Raw genomic sequence first — 12,509 nt, 5'->3', positions numbered from 1 at the left:
TATTACCCAAAATATAATGGATTTTCAGGTAGATATTAGGCAGAGAGTAAACATCTTCCTCTGGTGGCTGATGAATCTTAGTGGGGTAACGGAGGGAGGGGGGGGGACAACATATGAACTGGGAGGGAGCGGGGGAACAATTGCCCTCGCAATCATTCCGAAGGTACAGATGGAAGGATGAATGCTCGCAACAATTTTCCGAGATTCTATCAGACGGGATATCGGATTTGATGACAAGTCAAATGTTTGAATTATTATCACAGAGGGACATACACGGGGCCGTAAAATTATACTATCACGACGCGGAGAGGGTGGCTAGACACATGATAGTTGACGGGAAGGGAGGGGGGAAAACAAATAACAAAGGATGGTACAACGAAGCACTGAAAAAATTCAAAGCAAGCAGCAACTTAGCAAATAGATTAACTTACGTGGCAGAACGCAAGCTATATGCTGCAACACTACAAAGCGAGAGTGAAAAATGCGGGAAGAAAGGGTAAATATGATAAAGGAGGCCGTACAGCAGAAAAATACAGGACTACTATGGAAAATAATTCGTAAGCTCCAGGGTAGAGACTATAACGATTCAAAAATTTCACCTAGAGCGTGAACTAGACCGAGGAACTTACTCGAGGGCGGCGTACAATTATCTGTGCACATGTGTCCCAGTTTTAGACGGGGAAGTAACGGAATGTGAATACGCATCGGCAGTAAGCGCACTAAGAAACGGAAAAGCTGCGGGAGGGGACGGTTTAAGTCCGGAGATCATAAAGGCCATGAACAAAAATCCACAAATGGCAAAAATAGGCAAGGAAATAATGAACGGGCTATTCCAGAAGGGACTCTTCCCGAAAAAATGGGCGAAGACAATAATCTGCCCAATTTACAAAGGGAAATGGGATAAAGGGAATTCAAACAGCTACAGGAGGGTATCATTGTTGTCGGTAATGAGTAAAGTATACTGCCAAATTCTGTACCGGCGTCAAAATTGTTGTGAAAGTTTTGATGTTCTCTCACCCATGCAAGCAGGATTCAGAAAATATTTTCAAACCATTGTTAATATACTTTTGTTGCAAACATTAATACAGCAAAATCTGGGGGAAAAGAGGGGGAAATTATATTGATGTTTTGTAGATTTTGAAAAGGCGTTTGACACAGTTAACAGGAAAATATTGTGGACCAAGTTATGGGGGGTGGGGGTGTCTGACAAAATGCTAAAGGCTCTCCACGCCGCCTATGAAAAGGTAGAGTTTTGCGTTAAATGTGGGAATGGGGAGGTGATGGGATCAAATGAATCGGTACTGGGGTGAAACAAGGCTGCGTACTCTCCCCACTCTTATTCATTCTGTTTATTAATGATATGGTAGAAGAACTATCACAGAAGGACACGCAACCTCCGTCGATCGCGGACACAAAAATACTGCTATTACTGTACGCGGACGACCTTAGCACAATAAAAGGGCTACAGGAAGGGTTAGATGGGCTGCATATGTACTGCGAGAAATGGGCTCTCCGAGTTAATATCACGAAAACGAAAGTCATGGTGTTTAAGAATGGGTACGTATTCGGTAGGGACCAACAATGCGAATATTGGGGGACACAACTAGAGAGGGTAAAACAGTACGATTACTTGGGTATGGTCATGACAATGTCGGGTAAGTGGACGATACATGCACAAAGAAGCAAAGCAAATGCTATGTACGCGCTGGGTAAAACTAAGAAATTAAAGTACAAAGTTCCTAATATACCAACCAGAACACTCGAGGGAGTATACGAAGCTAAAGTCAAAGCCACATCATTCTATGGGGTCGAACTGTGGGGGGGGGGGGGGGGCAACAGAAATGGTAAACTGCGTACAAGCAAACTTTATAAAACAAGTTCTGGGGGTGGGAAGGGGTACGGCAACGTGCGGGGTTGTTAGAAAAATATGAAAGTATAGGGAGGAAGTAGATGCAAAAATGAGAGGCTTCAAATATTGGGCAAGACTGCTAAATATGGGGGATGGAAATCTAAAAAAAACTCGCGGTACAAGCACAGAACATTGACCTAAAGGAACGCCACTGGGTAACAATGATAAAGAAGGAACTGTACGGCATAGGGCTGGGATAGATTTGGGAAGAAGGATTCGAGGGGAGGGCGGGCATGCAGGAAATGGGGATCATACGGGACAGATTGGAGGACATCAGCAAACAAAACATTCTGGCAGAATGTGCGAGGAAAGTATATTTGATTACGGCACAATTCGTGGATTGGGATAGGCAATGGGGAAGGCGAAAGTACGTAGACGTGTGCGGAGCGAGTGACAGGACGGGTTTGGCATGGTTCAGGCTAGGGGGTGGACACAACTCAAGCGCGTGAGAGAGGACGGGAGTGCAGAATGCTCAACGTGTGGGGAAGACGAGACGAAATTCCACATTCTCCTCCAGTGCAAAGAAACAGCAGAGGCTAGACGGAAACACATAAAGGATATGAACGAATCAAAAATGGAGGGGCTAATGAAGGCCATTACGGGGAGGGGAATGGCTGGAAGGGACTCAAATAAGGGACCTGGGAACCTTCTACATTACGTCTGGTCAAAGAGAGCGAATAAGTTGAGGGACGGGAGTGGAAGTGCCTGAGAGCGGTGTGCAGAAAGCTTATTTTTGACAATATAATAACTAGTGCTATAAGTGTCAAATTATGAGAAAAAAGAAACAGGTTGATAGATTGTAGTGAGAGAAGTACCCACAATTAGTAGGAAAGGTAAAGTTGAACATGTGAGGGCGTAAAGAGAGCGGTTAAGGGGGGGGAGAAGAAGAAGGGGGGGGGGAAATCTTCATTGATGTATGGAAATGTGTGTACAGCCGCAAAGGCTCATACTGAAATAGACCTATATTCTATTCTATTCTATTCATTGAGTTGAAAGCACAATGGGTATTTGGTCAAGTCCTCTTGGTGTTACAAGTTCAAAGGTTTGTGTGTTCTTAAAATGTAAATATACTGCTTCTAAATTACCTGATTGGCCCCCACCACACACACACTCAGAGAACTAAATGCATCATATCGATTGATGCACCAGAATGCATCGATTGATGCACTAAAGTGTGTTTTATGGCTTGTTCAAGGAATCACATTTGATGCATTTTTGTATGTCGTGAAAGAAACACCAAAGTGCATCATTTGATTCAAGTGAGGCTTCCTTTCAGTCGAGATGCACTTCAATGCATCAGTTGATGCGTTTTGATGAACCTTGATGCGTTTTGATGGAACATGCACCCAAATTCATCAAATGCGAATCTGATTCTTTGAAGAAGCTACAAAACACACTTTAGTGCATCAATCGATATGATGCATTTAGTTCTCTGTGTGGCAGAGTAAAAAGATTAATTCGCACACAGCTTCTGTGTATTTTACAGATACCTTAGTCAATATTTTCTTCGGCTAAAGGAGCGAAGGTTACCGGTTCAAGTCCTGGGCGGTTACTTCTCTTCTGAGCGTCCCTTCATCAAATTCATCATCATCGATCGTTGCGACTAGCTAAAAGTGGTAGACTAAGACACATACAAAAGAAGTAATGTGTTATCAACTGTATTACGTCAACAATAACACTGTCAAAATTAGACGGCAGAAAAGGCCGTCAATTTCTGCTGCCATGCAAACCATGAAAAAAAAAAATACTATGGCCTTTTCAAAAGTATTAACGGCTGTTTCCTGGTTAACTTAATTAATTTAATTTCTATTATTAATTTGGTTTATTTCTGCCACTTTTGACTAATCGCAAAGATGATCAGTGACGGTATTATGAAAGAACAGGCCGAGATTCGAACCCGCGACCCCTGGCGTCGTAGCACGCTGTGATAACCCCTCTGCCACGAAGCTCGGCATGCAATTTTTAATGTCTTGGTTTTTACAAATATAATGACAGTGTAAAAGAAAAAGTATTTATAAGCATTATCTATTACTTAAGGAAATATTAAAAATAGGAAAACGGTTGTGTCACGTTTTTTGTCAAATGAACAGGCAGACTGTTAAATGTTAACGGTAGAATATGGTAAAATTTACGGTATATTCTAACAGTTAACGTTAGATTGTTTATTGGATATCTCGCCTGTACCCAAAAAAATATATATCCTTCTTTCAGAAATGCATTAAGTGCAGGTGGGACGGTATGATGCATGAAAAGAAGACCGCGCCACAAGAAATGCAGCCAAAGATGCATTTTTATCTGTTATTCCCAAGGACTTATTTAGGGGATCCAGGGGGACCGGACCTTCCCCCCGAAAGATTTATCAAGTACTAAAATTAAATAATGAAAAATATATTCGTTTAGCCGTTGTTGTATAATTTCCTTTGAACTTATTGGAAGACAAGGATTATATTGGGATCATGCGGCTTTGAATGACATTACAAAGATGATTTATGTACACTACACTCAAAATAATATGCATAAAATATTAATCAGAAACTTACTTTTCTACAACTACATGTAACATCATTTTTGTTATTCGATAAATATTCAATTATTCATCTATTTGACATTAATTTAATTGCCAGGGCACTTGCTTTTATGTAAATTATTCCGATCTTAACGAAAGGTAAGCTACGTAATGAATATACGCTGTTATATCTTTATTCTTATACGGCATTTTTACCTAATCGTGTAATAATAATATAATATTAATTTACGTATTGTAATTAGTATTTGATTTATAATTAATTTAATATATACATTATTATTGTTATTATTATTAATAATAATATTATTCCTGAGACACTTGGTTCGAACCCCCCCCCCCGAAACATATTTCTAGATACGTGCCTGGTATTCCGTTTGATGCATCAAAATGCACACGTGTAGATCAGCTACGAAAATTTACAAGAAACTAAATAACACATACACACCTGATGTATTTCGAGTTTTGTGTGAATTCTGAGCGAGAGGATAAATTATGAAATTATGACATTCAGATGGCGCTTGTAACAATGTTGGTTTCTTTTGTAAATTAATATTTTCAAGTTTAATTCTTACATATATATTTTTTGTCTAAAGGTTCATTTTATCACTTGAAAGCAATGTTCTTCACAATTAGTCTACCTGAATTATCGTGCATAATCCTGAAATATTATAGAAGACAAGATTTCATTATTTAGAATTCGGAATATCTGCACAAAATAAACTTACAAATTTTGAAAATAACGCGAACATCTATAGAAGGGTGCCATTATATGCTTTTGAAAACTTAAGAGGTGTCTTACAAGTACACGAAACGCTAAAATTGAGTTAAAACTTATCATACACGTTCAAAATTCATTGATAATCATGAAATAGAATCTAATGCGGTTCTTATATATAAAAAAATAGGTTGGACCCTTAACTTATAAAAGAGACATTTTCAAAAATGTAACTCTCAGAAGAAAATTATGATATTCTAATTTCTAAAAGCAGGTCGGTGTGCTTAGAATTTCCCCTCCTACAAGAATCTTTGTTTGATGTTGATTAGATATATGTTTTAATGGGACAGGAACACGACTAGATGAATAAATAATTGAGAAAATATGAAAAATATCTATGAAAAAGGATTTTTTGTACGAACAAAGATGTAAGAACATAGAAATGAAGGGAAGAAAGTTACGAAACAGGAAGTGAGGTATCGAAAGTGACACAGAAAGAATGTCAAATTGATAAGGAAGCGACAAAAACAAAGAGGAAAGAAAGTAAAGGAATAGGAGGAATAAGAAGAGAATATTGCAAAGGAAGGAGAAGGAAACAATGTGAGAAAAGGAAGAAAATATAAACCGACAATTAAAAAATATGAAAATGAAGAACATAAGCGGAAGAATGAAAGGAAATTAAGGAAAAAAGTAACAAAAAGAAAGAGGAAATGCATGAAAAGAAATTAACAAAGGAAGAAAGAACATCAATAATGGAAAGAAGAGGATTGAGATAGGAGAAAATATTAGGCGAATAGCGGATAGAGAGAAGATATGAATTGTGAGCAAAGAAATTGACGCAAACAGCAGAGGAGAAGGACTACATTGGGATGAAGCTGTTACAAGTTTCCGGACAACAGGGAATATAAACGGAAAGATTTTCCGAAAGATTAAACTGTTTTTCTTTTAATTTAGCGTACTTCATACAACATTATTACTGTGATGGACTCATAATACAACATATATCCAAATTTGTAAGAAAACAACAATTTATTTTTAAAAACAAAAAAAGATTATGCGTATTCAAAATTATTGCATGAAGTAAGGGATTGGCAGTGGTTTGCCTAGGATTTTTATCGGAGGGTATAGACGTTTTCAAAGGCGTTCCAATGAAAAATTGCCATAAATTAGGTAAGTTGTTGTGAATAATTTTAGGTAATGTGCTGCAAATGTGCGTAAGGAACTTAAAGTTCCAAAATTGCTTTTGAAACTCTGTGTTACTTGAACATAGAAACATATTTCCCGTGTACATTCCCCTGCACTGACGTATACAATCTAGGTTTGATTTATCAATTAGAGTACGTTTACGAGGTTCGAATTTCACTTAAAACTGAAGGACCATTTCATACAACAAATACTAAATAAAAAGCTGACTTGAAGTACAAATATTGGTACCCTTCTTTAGCTTCTAAGAAGGACAAACGCAGACTTTTTAACGACTTTTAAGAAAAATACCGCTTTCAGAGAAAAAGTGCATTATGTGAAATTGTGAAATGTTTACTGTAAAAAATGTTGAACTTGTTCTAAAGTGTTATTGTACAATTATATAACAGACCATATGAAGAAATTCTTGTGCATAATCTTGAAATATTATAGAAAACAAAATTTCATTATTTGGAATTCGGAATATCTGCGGAAATGTCATTTTCTACATAGCTACATCATATAAATTCAGTACAGCCATAATGGACCTATCGAAACTACGTATATACGGCACAATTTGTATTCCAATATCTAGTAAGCTATTGCTTTCGTTACTCCTACACCGAAATGCAATCAATAAATCACTTTTTTTACGTCAAATCTATTACAAAAATCTGATGCCGACTAATTCAGAATATCTCACGAATCCTTCAAACACATTTCAACACACTGAACTTGTTCTAAACTATTACTGTAAAATTTGTACTTGAGATTTCAAAACTTTAGATTAAGTTTATTGTGTTGAGATGTCAAGTACAAATTTTACAGTCACTTTTCAATACTATAAAAATTATCTACGCTTTGCAATTACCAATATATTTTTTACAACAATGAAAAGTAACTTTTTCAATGCATCAATACCTTATTGGTACAAATTCTCCATCTTTTAGAAATACGCATTTAAATTTTCAAACAATGCAAGCTTAAGGAAATTCTTTCAAAAGTGAATTCATCATCTAACCTCAACCTCATTGTTGAAATATTGCATTGGCATCGTTATAAACCTTAGGACGTCCTTAAATATTGTAACCTTGTGGAAGTTAATCTAAAAATGAATTGAATTCTGCAACGTCCATTTTGCTTATTGTTGTGAAATGCGAATTGGTAATTTATGAGGATCAGCAAAGATTCGTAACTTTTAAAAGTTAAGAAGAAATTTTTGAACTTTTTTTCTTTTTTTGAGTTGAGGATGCTTGTAAATATTGTAAAGTAAGGGAAATTCGCCTTGCACTTTAATTTAATTGTTGGGAAACGAAATAGTATAGTAACAATGTGAATTAGTAACGATCATGAATATTGAAAGCCAGAGGAAATTCGTTTTGATTATATTCAATAATACCTACAACATCAAATTAATTGTTTAAAAATGACTTCACATTGTTGTAAAAAGAGGAATATGTAATTTTTATAGTCTTGAGAACGGTTATGCGTATTATAAGCTTCCGACAATTCACACCCAAAAGAAATTTAAAAGAGCAACATCAATTTGATTGTTGCAAAATGACTTCACATTGTTGTAAAAAGAGGAATATGTATTTTTTATGGATTTCAGAACGGTTATGTGTATTATAAGCTTCCGACAATTCACACCCAAAAGAAATTTAAAAGAGCAACGTCAATTTGATTGTTGAAAAATGACTTCACATTGTTGTAAAAACAGGAATATGTAATTTCTATGGTCTTGAGAACGGTTATGCGTATTATAAGCTTCCGACAATTCACACCCAAAAGAAATTTAATAGAGCAACGTCAATTTGATTGTTGAAAAATGACTTCACATTGTTGTAAAAACAGGAATATGTAATTTCTATGGTATTGAGAACGGTTATGCGTATTATAAGCTTCCGACAATTCACACCCAAAAGAAATTTTAAAGAGCAACGTCAATTTGATTGTTGAAAAATGATTTCACATTGTTGTAAAAAGAGAAATATGTAATTTCTACGGTCTTGAGAACGCTTATGCGTATTATAAGCTTCCGACAATTCACACCCAAAAGAAATTTAATAGAGCAACGTCAATTTCATTGTTGATTTGATATTTTGTTTATTTTTCTTCGCTTTTCTGCCACTTTTGGCTAATTGCGAAGATGGGGATGAGTGATGATATTGATGAATGAACACTCACAAACTTCCATGCCCAGGCCGAGATTCCAACCCGGGGCCCCTGGCGTTGTACGCGATGTGCTAAACACTCTGCCACGGAGGCCGGCTATTTTTGATTGTTGAAAATTTACTTTACATTGTTGTCAAAAGTGAATTTGTAGTTTTATGGTTTGATGTACGGCCATGGGTATTGTAAGCTTACGGCAATTCATCCAAAATAATTACAATAAGATGATATTTAACAACATAACATCAAATTCATTATTTAAAAATGACTTTACATTGTTGGAAGAAAACGGTTTCGTGCATTATAAGCTTCCGACAATTCGCATCCAAAAGAAATTTAATAGAGTAACGTCAATTTGATTGTTGAAAAATTACTTTATATTGTAGTAAAAACGGGAATATGTAATTTTTAAGGTCTTGGGAACGGTACAATTCATATCCAAAAGAAATATAATAAAGTTACTTCAAATTGATTGTCGAAAAATTGCTTTGCATTGTTGTAAAAAGTGAATGTGTAGTTTTTATAGCTTGATGTACGGTCATAGGTATTGTAAGCTTACGACAATTTATCCAAAATAAATATAATAGTGTGGTGTATAATTTGATTGTTGAAAAGTTACTTTACATTGTTGGAAATGTATTTGAAATCACTTAGAGGTCTTACCTGCTCCAGCAACATGAATCTTCTTCATCCATGGATATATGACCCTAGAACCTTGCGAATCCGATCCTTCAGGACACTCTGGAGAGTCTTCCTGTTGGATGTCCTGCTGTTGCTGTTGATGATGATGCTGTTGATGTTGACTTAGCTGTTGCTGTTGGTGATGTCCGTTGCCGAGGGATACCGGTGGTTGCGGCGAGGAATCTGGTGACCCTTGCGGATGCTGACCGTGCTGGGTCACCGGACTTCCCTCTTCGTGACTGGGGAGGACCGTCGGTGCCACATGGCCTGGCATGGGCATCGGCGGTTGCGGATGCGGCATGCCACATGCCGATTGCGGCGGGGGCTGATGGTGGTGGTAATAGCCGGTGGTTGGTGCCGTGGGGTATCCTCCATAAGCGGTCGTCGCCGATGCACTGTCCCGATTGTAGGTAACACTGTGTTGTCCACTAATACCTCCGTAGCCACCATAATGTTGTGTGGAACTATAATACTCAGCTCCTGGGGAAGGTATGTAGCTGCTCTGGGTATACTCCTCTGTTGGAGGAAACTTGGGATCGACAGCGTACTGGGCCGGGTTCATCAAAAACGAGCTCATGATCATTAATTTTTGGGTGAATTGGATGGAAATAATTTTTCTTCCAAGTTGTCGTTTAACTGTTGGTAGGCACCGCCCACCAACAACAATTAGCATATCACGTGGGTCCCGGCGCACCAATTAGAACATGGAAATCTGACCTGGAGCGCCCACGTCACTATGATGGATCACTTCGACATCGAGAGGGGGGCTGAAGAGGCGTAGGGACGGACTGGGCGATCATGCTGCTACCTTTCGGAGAAGCTTGGTACTAAGAGCAAAAGCGCGCACGCCGAAAAGGCGGGCACCAAGGTTGTTTTTTTTCCCCAACCCGGAGGGAACCAACTGCGTCACGTGCACCAGAGGAGGGGGTGCTGAAGATCTTTGCCGGACTTTCTTCCCAAGTTTCTTGTAGCGAGTGCGAGCGGCGAATGACAGGCCTCTGGGATCCCGAACCGACGGTTGCTAACTTGGCAACTGACTAGCTCTTTCCGCGGGCATCAGACCCTCCTGCGTGGCCGGAAAATGCTAGATTGACAGGGGGGGTTGAAGAAAGAAAGAAAAAAGGGGGAGAAGAAGATTAGGGGCGAGGGAGAACCTCCAGCAAGGAGGGAGGGGGATGGTAGTTGCACTGATGTAGTAACGATGCACCGAATACACATCACACACATGTCTTCCACAAGGGTGCGTTGCATTTTCCGGCATTCCACCAAAATGTAACACCGGGGAAGCAAAAACACAGAGGGAGGTTACGTTCCCGATAAGCTCCGCCCATTTTTGCCCACACGTCATCCGCGCAAGCACATGTTCCCGTTAACAAAACTCCCATGCACCCAACAAACTTCCACACACACGAAGAACAACACTAAAATATAAAAAAAAAATCAATAAACTTCTTCACTTACACCAAACTCACACTCTGCTCTTTCAAGTTGTGTTAACTTTCAATCTAACAAACCGTTACACATAACGCTGTCATAACGAAAGAAATAACCACCAGTTAACTCTTACTTTCATGATTAATTTGCATGAAAGGACACTAGATGTCGGGCCAAACTTCCATATCTATATATTGAAGTGTCTCACGCAATATATTTGGTGCACAAACAACAAATTTCCAGCACTTTCATTTAGTTATTTGTACTTACAAACACATCAAATAAAGAACATAATTTACGAAGAACGGTACAACTTTTTACATCACACTCTTGAATTGCTGTAGGTACTTTTCTTGATAATCACAGGCAGCTTGCAACTTAATACCATGTGCAAATAATAGATAGCTCTGAGGAAAGAAAAATCTATATCACTCTGTGTTTCGATGAATCACTTTATATTTTGCAGAAAACTGTGTACATTATTTTAAGATAAACAAAATTGGTAAGTATAATATACTATTATGCTTATTTTGGCACAGTAAAGTAGATAATGTACATTTTTAACACGATTTCACAATGAAACTTCTTGTATGTGAAGTCATAATGAGCCATGTCTTTTATACAACACGTTTCTGTTGTACGACACTTATATTTTATACAGCATATTTCGCCACAAATATGAGTAACAATCTCGAAAGCACGATTAAAATCGTTTTTCTCAGCGTAAAAATCACACCGCGATCGTTGAAGCAGCACTACGCAACCACCACGTGTTTCTCCGAACATTTGACGATAATGTACTGCTCGTTCGAAAGAGAAGTACCCAGCGTCCTTGAAATTTCCCAAAGTCATTTCCCTGCGGGATATCGGAGAGAGAGAGGGGAAACCCACGTTAAAGAGCGAAGAGGCGGGGCCTGTCCAGTGTAATTTCACTACCAGCCCCGGTTGCAGTTCAGTAAGTAAGTGTGGGTGAGTGTAATAGCTTTCGGAGTAACTAAAGGGTGATGGTGTAGCGGTATTTTGCTATAACCACCATGTTACACAAGCAGGCGTCACTGCCTCTCTTTTCCTTTCGTTTTTTCGTCGTCCATTTTTTCTGTGACGTCCAGTGCAATCAATCAACTCGCTCGTAGTACGCGGGAACGTTGACTCAACGATTTTATGGGGGACTGTGAACATTGTTTATAAGATCGATATACAACACGATGTTGCAAAGCTAGATTATTCTTTATTCTATTGTTAGAAGTTACCGTCAATACCGTTACAAATACGGGACACAACCGTTTAGATTTGAATATTTTATCATGCATAAATTATAGTTGAGTGCGCCATAAATATATTTTCAATACTGAATCTCAAAATTATATTAATTCGGGTATCTATGTAATGGACGTTAATACTTAAAAAACGGTCTTGATTATTTTTACGGTTGCTGGATGGCAGCGGAGATTGACGGTCCTAGACCGTTATTTCCCCAGTCGACTTTTTACAGTGCATAAAAAAATTGGTGCAATATATTATTAAATATTATCTTTACATTCTTATGCAAGTTTGCTAAAATAATTCGGTTCTGGTGAACAAAAATTTGTGAACACGATTGCTAAAAAAACTTCGGTTCTGGTGAACAATAATTTGTGAACCCGATTGCTAAAAGAATTCGGTTCTGCTGAACAATAATTTGTGAAAGGATTGCTAAAAGAATTCGGCTCTGGTGAACAATAATTTGTGAACACGATTGCTAAAAGAATTCAGTTCTGATGAACAATAATTTGTGAACAGATTGCCAAAAAAAAACAGTTCTGGTGAGCAGTATTTTGTGAACACGATTGCTAAAAGAATTCAGTTCTGGTTAACAATATTTTGCGAACAAGATTGCTAAAAGAATTCGG

The 12,509-nt window shown here is 38.0% G+C and overlaps 1 protein-coding gene across 1 annotated transcript in view; it reads right to left on the bottom strand.

Annotated features, from left to right (window-relative positions):
- The window catches only part of LOC145978348 (homeobox protein Hox-B4a-like), a 29,884-nt gene extending 20,615 nt beyond the window's left edge, over window positions 1–9,269 (bottom strand). Inside the window, exon 1 of the mRNA XM_083110942.1 lies at window positions 9,169–9,269. Within this exon, the coding sequence (XP_082967068.1) occupies window positions 9,169–9,196 (28 nt within the window). The 5' untranslated portion in view covers window positions 9,197–9,269. The remainder of the gene's footprint in view (window positions 1–9,168) is intronic.
- Window positions 9,270–12,509: the final 3,240 nt, after the last annotated feature.

Source organism: Lepisma saccharinum, chromosome 24 (assembly GCF_977018435.1).
Source record: "Lepisma saccharinum chromosome 24, izLepSacc3.1, whole genome shotgun sequence".
Lineage (NCBI taxonomy): Eukaryota > Metazoa > Arthropoda > Insecta > Zygentoma > Lepismatidae > Lepisma > Lepisma saccharinum.
The sequence above is the reverse complement of the archived record's forward strand: the minus strand, read 5'-3'. Positions and strand labels throughout refer to the sequence as shown.